Here is a 17,780-nt window from a genome sequence, read left to right as displayed (position 1 = left end):
AAAAAATCCACCAAAAGCAATAGAAACAGTACAAAGGGTCATTTTCTTTTCTACAAAAGGATCATCGATTCTATTTACAAACTACAATGCAATCACCATTCTACAGAGAGGAAATGAGCAGTAAATATAATGCTCACATATTGATAATTGATTACCTCGTACTATGGAATATGTGTAATACATAATACAATAAAAACTACACAGAATAAATTCACACTTAAAAATATGGTTTGAATCATGTATGCTTCAAAATTCTGCCAGTTGTGATTCAAATTTGTTATCTTTTTTTTTACAAAAAGTACTACACAATGTGCCAATATTTGTTCAATTGGTTTTAATTGAATTTTGATTAATTGTGTATTCCTATAATGTGCAATACTTTCTCAATGGTTTTCTGTGAGGGCATGATGCCTGTAATATACTGAATTTATTTTCCTGAGCCCTGGCCCATATAAAACCCTATTTTTACTCTCTTCTCTTTATTTTTTAATCACTTATATTTGATTACTCAAATTGTATATTTGTATTAGCATTGTACAGTTTGTATGTTTTTATGGCCAAATACATAATGACAAATAATAATTATTAAAATATATCAAGGGCCTGATTATCAAATTACTAGGGTCCAGTAGCATTAACATTTACAGTAACTTTGTCATGCAATGGTAAATAAAAAAGAATAAAAATGCAGATAATGGAATGCCTCTTTTTAAAGTTCACTTACTTCATGCCAAATTAAATTATTCAAACTATTTGTGAGTGATTCTCTTGATACATACACATTGGTTTTTTTTACATGCCAAGCTCTCGAGTGCAGTAGAAAAGATACCGAATAGCTAAGAATAAGGCTCATTCTGCTCCTACTTGAATATATTTCTTTTTAAAGGACAGTTAAAAAAAATATCATGGCCACTACAAGAGTGAGTCTTTTCCCTGATTTTCTATTAGAACTAAAAGCACTGCAATCATGTCTGTACAAAAGTATAAAATCTATCATAAAATATAACAGAGTTGTACATTTCCTTTCTTTAAATTAATCTACATTTCTTTATGTTGAATGTAGCTGAAGATTGATTTTTAACATCAATAGATCGCCATCACTGAAAAAAATGGTACATATTATATACCAGATCAACCGGAATGGCAAAGGGGAGAGAGGGGGCTGAATATCCATTAAATTGCGATTTGATGGTAATTTTCACAGTTTGATATCTCTGGAAGGTGTTCTTTAAAGTTGGTCAGACACATTCTGACACAAACTTTACTATACATAAAGAACGATACAAAAAATTACAAATCATTATTTTTTATTGTAAATTGACCCATGAGATTATGAATTCAACTTGTGAGTGTTGGGAGGATCAGATGATGCTACACATTCTGGTCTGCTCCCCTCCTACCAGAGCCGTGTACTGCCGAAGATCTGGAGTCATTTAACCCCAAAGCCAGATCTTGTACCCTCCACTGGACAGGTCTTGTGTAGTGACCCGACAAGAAGAATGAACTCAACCTCAAACAAGAATGCTGATTGTTTGTGAATAGATCCTATTCTAAAGGCCTTTAAAATTGACCATGTGACCACTAGCAAATGCTCATGAAAACGACTTCCAACCCAATAAACAGATTTGATAAAAAATCATAAATCTACATATTTGCCTGTGTTGTGAGCTTGTTTGTATTCTGATTACCTTTTGGTCGAACTCAAGCAAATTAAACAATAACTTTGATAAGATAACCCGACATGTATAACATTTTTTTCAGAGAGATAATAAATTATCAGCATTGGATTTGTTTGATCACTTGATATCACAAATGCTTAGTTATTCAAGATCAGGATATGTCAGAGTACATCTTTGCCCCTATGAACTGAGTTATCTTATCAAGTTGACCGATGGACTGAATATTCAGTGTAAGTTAGGAACAAAAGAGGAACTGTACCTAGTTCCTATTTAAAATGAGGTATTATATAATTTTCAGCTATTATTACTTCCTTCAATGTTGTTTAATGGGTCAAATATGGCTTTGACGGAATGATTTTAGATATTACATTCTCAAAAAAATTTGGGTATATCGGTTTTTTAACCATGAAATAACAATAAATCAATAATTTCAGCTATTTTTTCCCCAGTTTCAAAAAGAAAAGAAAAAGATATCAACAACTTAAAAGTTAGACTAATCGTGAAAGCTGCGGTCTTCATGGTAAGACAATTTAATGCTAGTGATAAGGTTTTCTACCTATGTTTCTACACAAATAAAATATTTGTAATTCAATATTCTCTCAGGATAAAATTTTCACAAATATATACAATAATTTAACAAAAATTTGCAAGATTCATTAAAAAATAATACAACTCTTGATAGTGATCTGAGACAAAGAATAAACGTTGCATAATCAACCTGGAAGACTACATGATTTCAGAAAAAAATCAAAAAAATAATATCATATGCTTCTGTGCATTTTCTTCTTATAAAAAAACACACGACTAGCATCCTGGGGCAGGTTTCACAGAACCAATGTGATTTTAGTTTGTGTCCATTTCCTCAAAATGTATGATGATTGTAATGATATTTTTCTATGGATAGTCCAGTCAGTAACATTAATAATGGTTTGAGAATCAGATCTATGAATATATCATTTGATTATAATACCCCCCCCTATAAGTGCCCACAGTAAATAACATCATGCTTCCTTTGCTTCCTCAACCAAGTTAGCAGAATACAGCTATTTTGTACAATATGCCACACTCTACCCAGGACAACACTAGACAAGACAATAAATGCATTTTCATGGATGCAGGCATGTACTAGGTATTTTGCTATTCAAATGTTCAAGTACGATCAAAAGACCACTGGTGAATATCTGCACATTCTCACAAAAATATTGTTCTTCTGTCTATGTTAAAAAAAACAAAAAAACATTTGAAAGAGTTAAACTCCAAAGGGGAGTGGGAAAAATAATACAAAGAGTAACAGTACATACATTCTCTTCTTTAAAACAATCATGCTTCATTTTACATTTTCAACATTTAACAATATTACTATTCTGAGGGCTAATGGCTCCTTGCCCCCTCCTCATTTCCACCTGTATGTAACTCTTCTAATCATACCACTCAGGGTATTGTTTCATAAAGCTGATGTTATGCATATCTTGATTTAAGCAAGACTGGTGACCTTTTATATGAGCTACCTCAATACATTTTTTCCTATCTAATAAAGTGGGGGCGAATTTCCTGTAACCTTAATAATAAAATTTGACAAATAATAAATTTGCATTCAAATTCTTGTTTAAATATCATTCTAATATACAAAGATTAGATTTTATCTTTCTTTATAGCTGATGTGAATTAAAATGATTATTAAGAATCTGGTGGGCGTTTCATAAAGCCATTCGTAACTTACTGATTACTTTACGCACGACTGGTGACCTTTCTTGTGCTAAATTATATATCTCTATACAGTGCGTATCAAAAAAAGTTTACACTTATAAAAAATCCTGTAAAATAATACACTTGGAATATCCTGAAGATTTTTCTACATTTTAACATTGGTACAGATCAATTTAATCAAATGACGATATAACTGTCGAAAAATATTTCCGCTTGAGTGAGCACCACTTAATTTTGAAAAGCTGGTGAAAAATGATTTGCGCAGAACTTTGAAATAGTTATGCAAATAAAAGTAGACCTTAATCATGAAGAACACGTGGAATTTAGCTAATAAAATTGATTTGAAGATCTCTTTAACTTTTTAAACTAGTTTCCTTTCCCAAAACCCTCCGAAGAGTGCATTGCGCCCCACACACCGAGGCCATCGTAACGATATTTGCTTTACACTGAGCTGTGAATTACATGAAATAACTTAGGCTTGATTTTCATTGTGTTAATCATTTTCAAGCTTGGGAAAAGTGTGGAGAAACAAGTATTAAATGAAAAATGAAATGTAAACCCACTTTAAATGATAACAAGTGGGATGCCTCTGGCCGTCTCACCTGTATCACGCAGTTCAATATAGCAGCAGTGCTGACTTTGAAAACTACTCTAACTCGCACAAGCTGTTTAGTGATACATGGTTACTCTTATGTCCACTTTTTATGAACTAGACCAATAAACTTACAGAGATATGATGGTTATTCAACAAAAAGAACCCAACATGGCCAAAGTTCATTGACCTTACATGACCTTTGACCTTGATCATGTGACCTGAAACTCGCACAGGATGTTCAGTGATACTTGATTACTCTTATGCACAAGTTTCATGAATCAGATCCATAAACTTTCAAAGTTATGATGGTAATTCAACAGATAACCCAATTCGGCCAAAGTTCATTGACCTTTGACCTTGGTCATGTGACCTGAAACGCGCACAGGATGTTCAGTGATACTTGATTACTTTAATGTCCAAGTTTAATGAACTAGATCAATAAACTTTCAAAGTTATGATGGTAATTCAACAGATACCCACAATTCGGCCAAAGTTCATTGACCCTAAATGACCTTTGACCTTAATCATGAGACCTGAAACTTGCACAAAATGTTCAGTGATGCTTGGTTACTATTATGTCCAAGTTTCATGAATCAGATCCATAAACTTTCAAAGTTATGATGGGAATTCAACAGATATCCCCAATTCGGCCAAAGTTCATTGACCCTAAATGACCTTTGACCTTGGTCATGTGACGTGAAACTCATGCAGGATGTTCAGTGATACTTGATTAACCTTATGTCCAAGTTTCATGAACTAGGTCCATATATTTTCTAAGTTATGATGACATTTCAAAAACTTAACCTCCGGTTAAGATTTCGATGTTGATTAATCCAACATGGTCTAAGTTCATTGACCCTAAATGACCTTTGACCTTGGTCATGTGACATGAAACTCTAATAGGATGTTCAGTAATACTTGATTAACCTTATGGCCAAGTTTCATGAACTAGGTCCATATACTTTCTACGTTATGATGTCATTTCAAAAACTTAACCTCAGGTTAAGATTTGATGTTGACGCCGCCGCCGCCGTCGCCGTCGGAAAAGCGGCGCCTATAGTCTCACTCTGCTATGCAGGTGAGACAAAAACTTAGTGAAAAAAAGCTAGAGATGTCTGATTTTAACTTTTCTTTAGATTCACTTATGTCCTCAGATCCTGCTGGCACAAAAATGGTAAAGGTTGTGATTACTAAGTGTTGAAATTTCAATTTAGGTGGACAATTATTACAAAATGGTTAAATGTATCCGTTTCATTTCAATTGACTGAAAGTGCAAGAGAAATGTATGAGAAATGTTTCGCAAGGTAAGTTTGATTTCGCCCTTTCCCCTTGACACAGCGTGAAAACGAGCATTTCTGCGCAAACAGATTTCTGCGAGCTTTACAAAAATGGACAGTGCTCACTCAAGTGTAACATTCTGTCAAAACTTTTACTTTTATGTGATAGATGAGACCCTAACCCAAGATTATATGTCAAAAAATTACCCACATGTTGTACATTTTTTAATTCCCAGAGCTTTTTCAAAGTGTAAACTTTTTTTGATACGCACTGTATAGCTGACTTTGCAGCTAATAACATGTTCCAGTCATGCATAAAGTTATTTGTAATTTTACAAACAACTTTAGAAATCCCGCCTGGTTACCAGTCATGCGTGAAGTCAATGACTTAGTCATGTGTAACTTAGGTGTAACCTTATGAAATATAGCCCTTTCACTTTCATCCTAAGGTAAATCATCAATGGCAGTTTACTATTGTTAAAACTATAATTGTTAGAACTATAATTATAATCAATGCACTTTTTTCCAAAATGTAGACGCATTAATCTTAATTGATATGGCATTCTACATCATGCATAGAGATCAATTTGCTTGCTCATACATCTACAATGGAAGCTACAACTATGTGTATAACATTTAGATACAATATCAAATTTGATTCTTCCTGTACTTTGTCTCACAATATACTTATAATAGAATTACAAGTTCAAGTATAAATACAATAGAAATATATTTTCAAGGTGATGGATAACACACAAGTATGACATAAATTCTGGGATAAATTTGGGGGTACATGTAATACAGTATTCTGAAAACAGGGTTTTTGTATCTAGGGTTGCACAATATTTTATAGGTGGGTATTTGATTATCACCAACTGTAAAAAAAAAATAAGGCAATATAGCAATGTGTGGAGATGAGATAAAAATATTGGTTGAGATTAGAAGATTACAATTCTATTACCCTCTGTCTGGGACTTCAGAGAGTTAGATTGGCTTATTAAAGATAATGTCTGTGTTTTATAACATTTCAAAGTAGATTTCTTGTGTGAAAAAGTCATGGAGTCAGTATAGTCTATTAACTGAAGTTTCAATATCTCAATACAATAATATCCATATTGCACAGCCCGAGTTATATCTTTTAAGGATGAAAGAGGGTATTATAATCAATAACTTAACAGCTGGTTTTGGGAATCAGTAGAATGACTGTGACAATGACAACCCAAACAAATAAAAATAGATAGGATCAGCAGTCTTGGAACTCAATGTCACAGTTTGCCCTATTATTTTCCAATGCAAAACTGTTTTCAGAATACTACAGGTCAGATTTGGATGGGCAATTCTGGGCAATGTATCCTTCACAACATAATTGCATTTTTTTCCTTTGCCTTTGATTTATCTTTGAATTCAAATCAAACTTACTCCCCGAATCTGATGCGATCATCAATTTACCAGAATTCAAAGGCAATTATGGTGACAAATGCAGCTTTTAAACATACGGCTTAAAGGATGAACCATTGATTGCACAGAATTGCCCTTACATGTATAACAAGCAACACATTACAAATATTCTTCATCCCTGTATTTTTTCACAGATAGCTCATGAAGTGTACATAATTTGAAAATCCTCAAATCACCACACAGATCTAAAATAAAACAATATTAAATACATATAAAAAAATATCTTGTGTATAAACTCTGCCATGTCAGTAAGAATAAGATTACCAACTTCAGTAGTTTTCTAGTACAATGACATGATAGCTTTTTGTTGTTGGACTGTAAAGAATACATGTAAGCCTGACTAAAAAAAATGCAGCTCTAGTACTGGGTGGATTTATGTAGTTCTGCAATATCTAATGCCTGCTGTAAAACATTTGGTATACATGTATAGACCTTTGCTATCTAACACCTGTTGCCATAGAACTTGGATTAAAGTCCTATACTATATAGACGTAACACCACTCTCTTTAATGGTAGATTGGTGCCATCTAAAACCAGTAACCAAAGTACATGTATTCATATACTGTGATCTACTTGTAAAACTGGGCGGTATTCTGAGGTCATTTTATCTTTAAAATATTTATTTTTCTCTTAAAATGAAATTGGTATTCTGAGATGACATTTTATCTCTCAGATAAAATTAAAAATTTTATCTTGCGTAGGAATTTTATCTTGCCTATCTATGATGATACGCAACAAAGCAGTGGCTGCGTGGACATACCCATCGCGTATCTGGCCATTGCAACGCGGGTAATTTGCTTGTGCCCAAGTTACTTTGAAGAAAAATAAAATAAACTTAAAAGAGGGTAGGGGCTATTTTTGCTCCGCGACTCTGTTTTCGTCAATATTTCTAGGTGAATTAACTCCAAATGTTGACATGAAAATAAAGAAATATGATATATTCATTGAGAACAACATCTTAAAGTTATTCCTGTACAATCGGGAAGTATTTCATAAGACTTTTCATGACTAATATTGTCTTTGAAATGATGCTTGAAAAGATGCGAAATAGATTTTTAAAAAAACTTGCGAGTATTGTCAGTTTTGTTAAAAAGAAATCTCTGATAGACGCGCAAGCGTATAGTGCAAGCGTATTTGAAGTCAATAAATTGATGCAATCTCACTCCTTTGCCACACCTTCTAGCGGAATGGATTTCAATTGGTTGAGTGATATGAGAGAGCTATAAAAGCGCGTTTCTAATTGGATAATGATTGAAATATAGGTGTGTCTTACAGAGATAAAATGAAGATAAAATTGTTCTCAGAATACCAATTCATAGAGATTTTAAGGGTATTTTATCTCACTGATTTTAACGGAGATAAAATATTTTATTTTATCTGAGATAAAATGGATCTCAGAATACCACCCCTGGTCACCACAGCACAAGGTGTGTATTCCTGTGACATCTAAGCCACATTGCCACAGTGCTTTGTGTATAGTCCTGTGCTATCTGATAACACATGGAGCTATGGTAATCTCTGTAATGGTAGCCTGGAGTTATCTCAAACCAGTAGCCAAAGTATTTAGTGTACAATCCTTTGCGATTCAACACCAGTCCCCATAGTATCAGCGTATATAGTCCTGTGCTTTCTAAAACCTGTAGCCATAGTACTCGGTGTAACGGTAGTTCTGCGCCACTTCAAGTGCCTTGGCCAAGTTTCGTGACTTGCGAGATTGGCGGGCCCTCTTCTTTGTTTCCAGGGCCTCAGCACGGCTCATGGACCGGGCCTCTCGAAGACTAGCATTCTTGGACTTCTTCCATCTAATAGCAAAACAAAATTAAAAGATAATTACTACAAATGTGCTATACTTCTTTTCTGATTTACGCATTTCAAATGGGCCAAATACACTTTCCTAATGGGCTCAATAGCAAGAGTAAAAAAATCAGGGTAACCTCATTTAAGTGGTCAATTTGCACACCCAGATCAGTTCTATCAAAGAAGAGAAATCTTCAGTTCCCTTTTTGCCTCCCTGGCACTTGATGCCAAACAAAATAATAATCACAATAATTTGTCTCACCCCTGGGGGGACCACTTACATTGACGAGTGGATACCATGCGCAACCCAAAAAACATGTAAAAAGGATGTGTTTTTCAAGATAGGGCACGCTACGTACGTAACGTAGTAAGGGTGTCAAAAACATGCTAGGAAAGCTACGTGTTTAGGGTCAAATTTGAGAGGGTATTAAAAAGACTGTTTTATAGAGGATATTTTTTGCCCCAAAAGTCAACACTACGTGTTTAGAGTCCGATTTGCACGATGTATAGGAAGTGGGGCCGTACTAAACCAAATGATGTAGGTAAAGGTAAAACTAACACCAGTGACATATAAAAATTTAAATATCGCTGTACTTGTTTAGGGGTTCAATTCAGGGAATACTTGCCAAGGGTATCGTTTTGTTTCCAAGACTTGCTAAGGGTAGGGTTTCACATGCCAATACTTGTTAAGGGAGCATTTTCAGAATATGGAAAATAATTGTTTTAGGGTGCTTTTCGAGACCCCATGGTAGTGCATGGTATCCACTCGTCAATGGAAGTGCCCCCTCCCTCCCGTGGTCTCACCCTGTATGAATGTTATCAAAATGGTTGGTAAGCATTACTGAGCCATATATGAATGAGGTTTTACAATAATCAATCCATAGAGGCAGCGTAGCTCAGTTAGTTGGACGGGTTAGATCGCTGGTTTTAGATAAGATCGTTTGAGTCCAGCTCATGCTGTAAAACCTACAGCACCGTGTGTTGTTGAGCCTCATTGCTGTATTCAGTGCAGGTGTGAATGCAGTTGGAGAACACACCATCCATCAGAAAGGATGCAACGTTGGCCCCGTGTACAGTAGAGTCAAAACCTCTGCATATTAAAACCAATACACTATTCATCAAATGTACATGTGTAGGGTGTTCATCTAGTGAACTGCACCTGTCGGTCCCCAACAAATAGTACAACTTCACAAATATACACCAAATGTAGTCTGTACTGAAATGGAAGAAGAAACTTACTCCCTGAAAGCCCTCTCACAATCTTCTCTGCTGCGCATGAAATAGGCCTGCTTCTGCTCCTCTGAAAACTGCTGTTTGACGTTAGATTCTGCTCTTTTCTGGTTCTTTTTCCTCTCAAGCCAAGCTTTGAATGCCTCCTCTGGAAACCTCTCCTCCTGATGCAAATATTAAAGCAAGATAGAGAAAACCAAAGATCCAAGGTAATTCAATATTTCAAGTTTTGCAATTTTCATGATAAGGAAACTCTTTATTGAGTCACAATAGGTTGCAACAATAAAAAATCACAAGAACAGATAGAGGAATCAAACCTTGCTTAAAACATGAGAATAAAGTAAGCACTAAGATATATCTAATATCTCATAATAAACAGAATGAAACTCTAGTGGGTGGGTAACATTACACAGATATTGCTTACCTAGAGATTGAATATAACAGAATTCATATCCCCGAAGGTTGGCAGAGTTATATTTTTCCCCAAGAGATTTTATTTTGCCTGAAACACTGAGAGCTGAGGGAAAATATTCTTCAGAGGGGAAGTTGTTTATTAAAAAGATGGATGAGGCAATATCTGTTTATATATTATTTAGTCCATCATGTAGATTCGCCATCACTCAGAGACTGCATTTGTCACCTGGCTTTACATGTATGATAAACCTAAAATTCTTGCTGTAGCTCTGATCCATCTACGTCATAACAGAAATTTTTTTGGAAAAATACAGCAAGCGCACTCTTCATGCAATCGACGCATAAACACTAAGACATACATCAAGTAAACTATAAGATTACGCAATATGTATAAAGCAGCGAATGTCATCACCTGACTGAATATACATGTAACACCACAGTTACATGTATATTCACTGAGGTGACGTCAAAACCTAGAATAAAACAAATGCAATCTTCGCAGCTATGGTCACGTGATGGCGTATTGACCTATCACTGATTCGAATCTACATAACCTATATAATATAATTGATTCCCTCATTTTAATACTGATCAGGATGAGCATATAACTGCTTTGTGTAATTATGCAAATTTCGAAAATGTTGTAGCTTTTTAATTTCACATCCAACTTTTATGATTTCGTCAACAATATGGTTATTAAATTTTCTTAATTTATTCAAATCAATTTCTTTATGGATAGACTTGGCCTTTTAGTGAGATTAACAGCATTGGCATGTGAAATGTTCATCTTACCTTGTTTTCAAGTTCTGCCCTTTTTCTGTCCCTCTCTTCCTTCTTCTGTTGAGCGATCTCCTCCTTCTTCTTCTCCACCCAAGCCTTGAAGATTGATTCTGACAACTCTTCTTTCTCCCTTTTCTCCTGTTCTTCTCTTTCCTTCTCCTCCCTCATCCTCTGCATCTTAAGGCGAGCCTGCTCTCGTCTGAACTCCTTCTGCTCCGGCGTCATGCCATACCTGGAACGGGCATTCCCAAAAGGCTCCTCGTAGATCGCCCCGTGACGATCTTGTCGATCGTACTCCTTCTGAGTTTTAGCCGACATGGCTCGTCGGGGTGATGGCTTCTGGTTTCCGACCCTAGCCCCACCTCCAGTAGCTGTTGCGGGGCGTGGTTTCTGAGGGGGCCTGGGCTGCACCGCTGGTAGTTGAGAATTACTGTCTGATTGCCTAGGACTCTCCTGTAACCCAAGAAATTGTCTTTCCTCTGGACTGAGGTCACTGACGTGCACATGATAGAACTTCCCACCACGCTCCACAAGCACAAATTCTTCTTCCCCTTCTCCCTTTGTTGCGTTCATCTCCTCTCCCTGCCTGTTGTTTTGGCCTACCAGTCTATTGTTCTGTACTTGAGGCCTAAAAGTCAATCTCTCCACTTCCAGATCATTTGGATCACTGCTGCTGCTTGCATGAACACCACCACTATCGGAACTATTGACAGTCCCATCAGGTGCATCATATGGCGGTGTGTCCTTCTGATTGTCCTGGGGAGTGGCACCATCCTCTAAGCTTTCATGCCTGTTAACAACTGGATGTTGAGCAACCGGAGGATCAATAACCTTACTTTGTTCAGTAACACCAGTGTTTGTATCACTTGGCTTTCCAGAATCACCCTCAGTCCTATTTGGGAGAGATTCTGAAGGACTGGGAGACACCAACTCAATGTCCTCTTGTCCACTACTGCTACCAATATGCTTCTCCGCTTCAGCATTTTCCTGCTTTTGTTCAGCAACTGCATCTCTGTTCGTCCCATTTTCTGGAGTACCCCAACCTTCCCGTACTGCTTGGGGTGTATCCGAACCTTCACCATTCACAGGCACTGATTGTCCATCCGCTTTGCTCTCCCCTTCTTTCTCTCCCTCACTATCTTTCTTCTCCTCTGGATATTCTTCAGGTGGAACAGCCATGCTAATGACATTCTCCGGGAAGTTAACTTTCCTGTTTTTCTTTTCCTGGATGGGACCCTCTTTGGCCAACTCCTCATTGAGTTGCTTGACACGTGCAGCGATGTCATACTCTGGACCCATGTCATCTGGAGACGTAGAGTCCATCTCTAGTTCCTCTCTGAGTTTTCTAAGCTCTTCATCAATCTCCCTCTGCTGGGCATCAAGTCTCTTCTCCTTCTCGTCAGGTGACTGTTCAAATATTGAAGAGAAAAAAAGAGGCAAATTTTAATTGGAGCAATGTTATCAAACTTACAATCAAATAATTTCTAAAATTATACACTTAATTCTTATCCATAAAAAATTATTTCAAATGGTCACATTAAAAATTCCAAAAATTATCAAAACATCCCTCTTTTTTAAACTTCTAGATCCAATTACCTATTTTATAATTAGGCCTATACAAGTATTTCTTTCCTTTTTCTATTTGCCAACTTCTCTAAAATAATATTGATTACGTTAAGAAATAAATGAGTATCACGTTGAAGACAATGATTTAAAGTATTTTTATTAATAGATATAATGACAATGAAAACAATATGATAATAACAAAATAAAAATAAAACAATAATATTAACAATAATATTAATATAGTAAAAAATAAAAAAAGCAGTTATACAAATAAACAATATTAATGACGATGATACCAAATGCATGTATAATACCAATAAAATTAATAACTATTGTGCATCACTTAAGAGTAAATCGCTTGTTCATATGTTAACTTGTTAACATGATTTATTTATTTTTACTATAGATTAAAGAATTTATTACGAGATTAATCGCAACCAAGATCTTTGCTATATTATTCTGTTCTCTTTTCTATCTTGTATCATGCCTCGGCAGTAATAAGCCAGGACCTGGGCTACTTTTACTTCCATTGTTGTGTTTGTAAACTACTATGTAATCATTTTATTTTATATGTCATCTGATCCTTTATGAATATTGAAATAAAATGATACAAAATCAAGCAAAAAACCCAAACAATTATGCCAGAGTAATAAATTAAAGCAAAACGTCTCAAAACTTTTCTTTTTTTAGAATTCCATTTTTAATTGTTAATGGTAATTTTCATGAACCATGGCTGTAGTCTGGAAAGAAAAGCATCATCAATTCATTTTTTTTGCAGGGATACTCTCAACACTTTGTGATGCTGTTAATGTTACATTAATAACAAATAAACAATCCAAAAATATTTATTTTCCAAAAAGTGAATAAAAAATCAATAAAAGTTGGAAAAAATTATCTTTTACATTGATGTTTGTAGTAAAATTCTGAAAAATTATCCATATAAAAACTCTAACGTCAAATACCAAATGCGGCACACAGAAAGAGTACGCTATATTCAAATTTTGATATACTGAATACAATGAAGAACTCCTAATTCAGCAAAATTAATGTGGCCATGCGGTCATAAAAAAATAATCCAGTAAAATTAATAAGCTGAAATTAAATTGGCCTTTAAAGGTTGGAGTTTGCATACAATAAAGAAGAGGCAGCGCTCCGCATCAAAATGCTTGATTGATATTGCACTATTGTCTATTGTCTGTGAAAGGGTGACATATGAAATTACTTGCCATTAGGCATTAGACCACATCTGGGATCTAAATTAATTTACACGAGTGCTGTCATAAGGTTGCTATGGCAACAGAGAACACCCTTGGTGATAGCTGATAAACACACATACAGTACTCTGGAAAATGTTTTTGCATGTCAGCGTGAGGAAAATGCTCTTTTTCACAGGTGTTGGTGTTTGCTAATGGGTGAATGATAAATCATAATTTCTTGGGTCACTATTAGAAGAGTGACATGAGTGAAATTTTGCACTTTGTTCAGTTTGTAAAACATTTACAGGAGTGTACATGCAATTAATGGCTAATAATGAGTGTTGATGTGAATAATGAAAGGACAAATTGAAACTTGTCGCATCTTTTCTTCTTGTGATAAACATATGTCATGAACCAAAAATTTATGTACATGTAAAAATAGGGATTTTAATGTATACTGTATGGTAGGCCTACATTTTAACAAATCACATCAGTAAACACAACCACATATCTTCTATCACCTGCCTTTGTCTGTTGCTGTGTAACATCTTACCGTCTATAATGTTAGGTTTTTGCCCATCCTCAAAATTTTGAAGATGAAGTTGATACTCTTATTTCCATGGCAACACAATATAATCACATGCCATACTGTATGTAAATTTAAACCATAGGCCTAATATGGATCCTTGACTATATTTGGAATAAACAGTGTATGGCAGTGCATGCATTATTTGTAGAAGCAGCTATGCTTCCCAATGCTCCCCAAAACCAATAGAACTCCTTTGACTCAATAAAAGCAATTGAAAAATTGACTATTGTCTGGCCAGCTTATTGAGTGCTGGATTAAAAGCCTGTTTGCAGATGCTTTACAAAGGGGAGTGATAGTGGAGGCATGGTGATCCTTTGTGTTCTCTTTTGTGAGGTCTGTCTCTCTTTCAGTTTACAGGACAATGTTGATGATAAATGATGAGAATTTTAATGTGAGTCATACTGTGTACTACATGTGCAATGTGCCATATATACATGTATACATTCTTAGAAATAACATTGAGACATGCCTGCATTATGCTGAATGTGCATGAAGAGCTCAAGGTGTTACCTGGCAGTGTGTTTTACAGATAAGGCTATTTTCTCTACTTTATAAAAATTTGTTTACCATGTTGTGTTTATAGTTGCTTTTAATCCAATATACATGTAAGATGCAAACATCTTCATAGCTAAGTCAATAAACTTATTTGCCTCTCGGTGACTTCTCATGAAGAATTCCGAACATTATAGTGCTCTAAAGAAAATTTCATATTTTTCCTTTGAGCAATTCCAAATATATTTGTCTCAGCATACATGTACATGTATGACCAAAATAATATGAAGGAATATGCGTTCCTATACAAATAGGTATCATTCATAATAATTTATAAACAGATTATAATCAAATTTCAAAATCTGCAATGTTGTAGATTTTAGAGCCATGTTGTAAAGGTTTCAATAAAAAACAGAGATGTGAAACATGATTTGATTGTAAAACCTGTACCAATGAGAATCACTTTATAGAATTCTTTAATTTGGGTGGTGGCAGATAAGAAAGTTTCAGATGTTTCCTTAAAGATTCTAGACACTAATACTGCCATAAAAATATAAACTAAAGCAGTTTTCAGCTCAGTTAACTCATTTTACCCTAACGCTTAGCTTTTAGAGTGTGTATTTATTGCACTCATTGTTCACTCAATGGCATAAAGATAGTACAGTGCAACAAACCTTTACCAAAGATGACACTCAGTGCATTACTCTTTTTGCACATGTATACATGTACTCAAAAATAAATTTTTGGTTGTATAAACTACATTATAAATTAATTGGAGAGATCATCAAAACAAGCAGAATATTACCTTGACTTTTATTTGATGGGATAATCTTAAATTTATCACTTGAAACACTTTTCATCAATTAAACAGCAACTTTCTAATCATGGAATATAAAAATGAACCAAGGGTCAAGAGAAAGGCAATCACATGGTTAAAATCTTTATAGAAAAAAAAGAAGCCTTTGAAAATCAGTTGCTATTGGGAATGATGTGAAAAATACATGTCTAGTCACATCCGTCACCTTTAGGTTTTCACTATTTTTAAAAAGAAAAATCCTCAAATGCTTTTTCAGTTACAGACTTAGAGATAACATACATGTACATGTAGTTCACTCTACCTAAACCATTTATTACTGACAAAAGCTCTTGACAGGCTAGGTTGCACCCCCCCCCCCCCCCGGGAACGGGTTCTTACCTCGGACTCATCTTTCCCCACATCTTCCAGCTCCTTGTCTATCAGTCGTTCTAACTCCTCCTCTGTCTGGGGTTCTCCAGGCTGACTAATCTCATTGGTTGCATCATCGTTAGATTCTGGGATGCTCGGAGTCATGGTTCTCTCCTCACCATTTTCCTCCATTGTTAATCACTACATGCAGCTAACGTCTGGTGTTTCAACCAGCTAGAAAATGACCATTCTTCACCAAATGACCTAATTATCTGGTTGCTTCTGTAAATAAAATAGAAGTCAAATTTTAAATTCTATCATGTAAATATATTCTATTATAAGTATTATGATTAAATTGTTTTGTACCATTTAGCCTAGTTTTATTCTGAAAAAATGTTTTATTTTCATACATTTTATTTATTTTCATATGTATCTATCATTAGCATTTTAAATTTATTCTTCTTCGATTGTGAGTACTGCTTAAAAGTTGCAAGAGATATTAATCTTTCCAGCAGTCTTACCAAAACTTCGATTCTGAAAAATGAAAATTAATGGCCATGGTCAAAACATTTCTTTACAGAGATAGACTACATGTATTAAATAGAGTAATTTTTTATCAACATATCACATTCAATATTTTGAATTTTCGATACGGTAACAAAAACGTTTGATATCGTACATTACCATTCATAAACTTTTAGTTTCACAAGTACTATTTGATGTATGCATGTTGAGAAACTAAGATCCAAATCTATTATTTTAACAAACAGTCCTCACCTACATCAATAATTTAAAAACTGTTGGTTACTTTTAATCTCGGCCCTAGGCCAAACTACTTTTGAGGTTAATGTTACCGTATGTTTTTCTTCCCTTTTTGCTTTTCCATGAAATAGGGGGCAAATATGTGCCATTACAGATGTGATGTTTTCAATTAAATTCAATTCAATTGCTTTATTTTCTACTTTCAATTTCATATTTACAATTATGATACAATTGACATAGTAACATACAATGCATAGTGTATACGGTACAGTAATCGCATTTGAAGTATATATACAAAAATTGATAACAAAAATAGACAATTATCAAATTGAAATATAAATAATTGATGCCTCGTTCCAAGGCTACAGTTAGCATCTGGCGTAAATATTCATATCTGAATGACACGCGCCTCAAAACCCAAGCTAACAACAACGCTACAGTGTACATACATGTAGTTTGTTCTCATTATGCATCATGAGTGTGATGCCTTGTTACTTAAGGCTAGCTAACACTACAGTTACGGTAGTATCCATCCTCTCATAATTGATTATGATTGTGTAGGACTGTAGTGTTATTTTGACATTTGGTTTCCTTTAATAGATTAGTTATTTACAGTTCAAGCTTTGGTATTATGAAAAGAGCACATACGAAATTGAAAATTAAAAGCAACAAAGGTAAAAGAAATGAGAGAGAAAGGGACAAGACAATAGAACTTCCACAACATTAAACGAACCTAAACATCTGATTCTCTGATGCAAAAACTTTTAAAAGTTTTATGTTTTACTTAGTTTAAGCATTTAATATTTTCTTCAAAGAGTGAAGAGACACTAGCACTGTGCATTAGTTCTACCTTGTCCATGTAACTTAGTTGTAAGACTAAAATCTTAACTTAGTCTTCCTACTAAAATACTAGTTACTTAAGTAAATTAACAGAACGCATTTGATTTTGATTGGCCAAGACTGAGCCAGGCCAAGGGTGCCGGTGGTCTAACTACAGGGTATTGATATTATTAAAGGGAGTTAATTGTGTGCTAAAAGAGTTTCCGGAATATGAATTTGGAGGTCCGATAGCG

At 34.8% G+C, this 17,780-nt stretch overlaps 1 protein-coding gene across 1 annotated transcript; it reads right to left on the bottom strand.

Moving 5' to 3' along the window:
- Positions 1 to 8,053: 8,053 nt before the first annotated feature.
- LOC121413442 (coiled-coil domain-containing protein 181-like) lies at positions 8,054 to 16,222 on the bottom strand. The gene is made up of 4 exons (XM_041606261.1): positions 15,976 to 16,222; positions 10,950 to 12,344; positions 9,753 to 9,907; positions 8,054 to 8,518 (listed from the first exon to the last, which is right to left on the bottom strand). Exons 1-4 carry the CDS (start codon positions 16,135 to 16,137, stop codon positions 8,347 to 8,349), a joined length of 1,884 nt encoding a protein of 627 aa, XP_041462195.1. The 5' UTR covers positions 16,138 to 16,222; the 3' UTR covers positions 8,054 to 8,346.
- Between the last annotated feature and the right edge of the window lie 1,558 nt (positions 16,223 to 17,780).

This window comes from Lytechinus variegatus, chromosome 4 (assembly GCF_018143015.1).
Source record: "Lytechinus variegatus isolate NC3 chromosome 4, Lvar_3.0, whole genome shotgun sequence".
NCBI lineage: Eukaryota > Metazoa > Echinodermata > Echinoidea > Temnopleuroida > Toxopneustidae > Lytechinus > Lytechinus variegatus.
This window is presented reverse-complemented; position numbering and strand designations above follow the sequence as displayed.

Excerpts from the sequence above, each read along its gene's own strand:
- LOC121413442 (XM_041606261.1), bottom strand. The coding sequence starts at position 16,137 with ATGGAGGAAAATGGTGAGGAGAGAACCATGACTCCGAGCATCCCAGAA. Across the intron at positions 12,345-15,975 it reads TGGGGAAAGATGAGTCCGAG|TCACCTGACGAGAAGGAGAA; the intron begins GTAAGAACCCGT and ends ATATTTGAACAG. Across the intron at positions 8,519-9,752 it reads TGTGAGAGGGCTTTCAGGGA|ATGGAAGAAGTCCAAGAATG; the intron begins GTAAGTTTCTTC and ends TTTTGCTATTAG.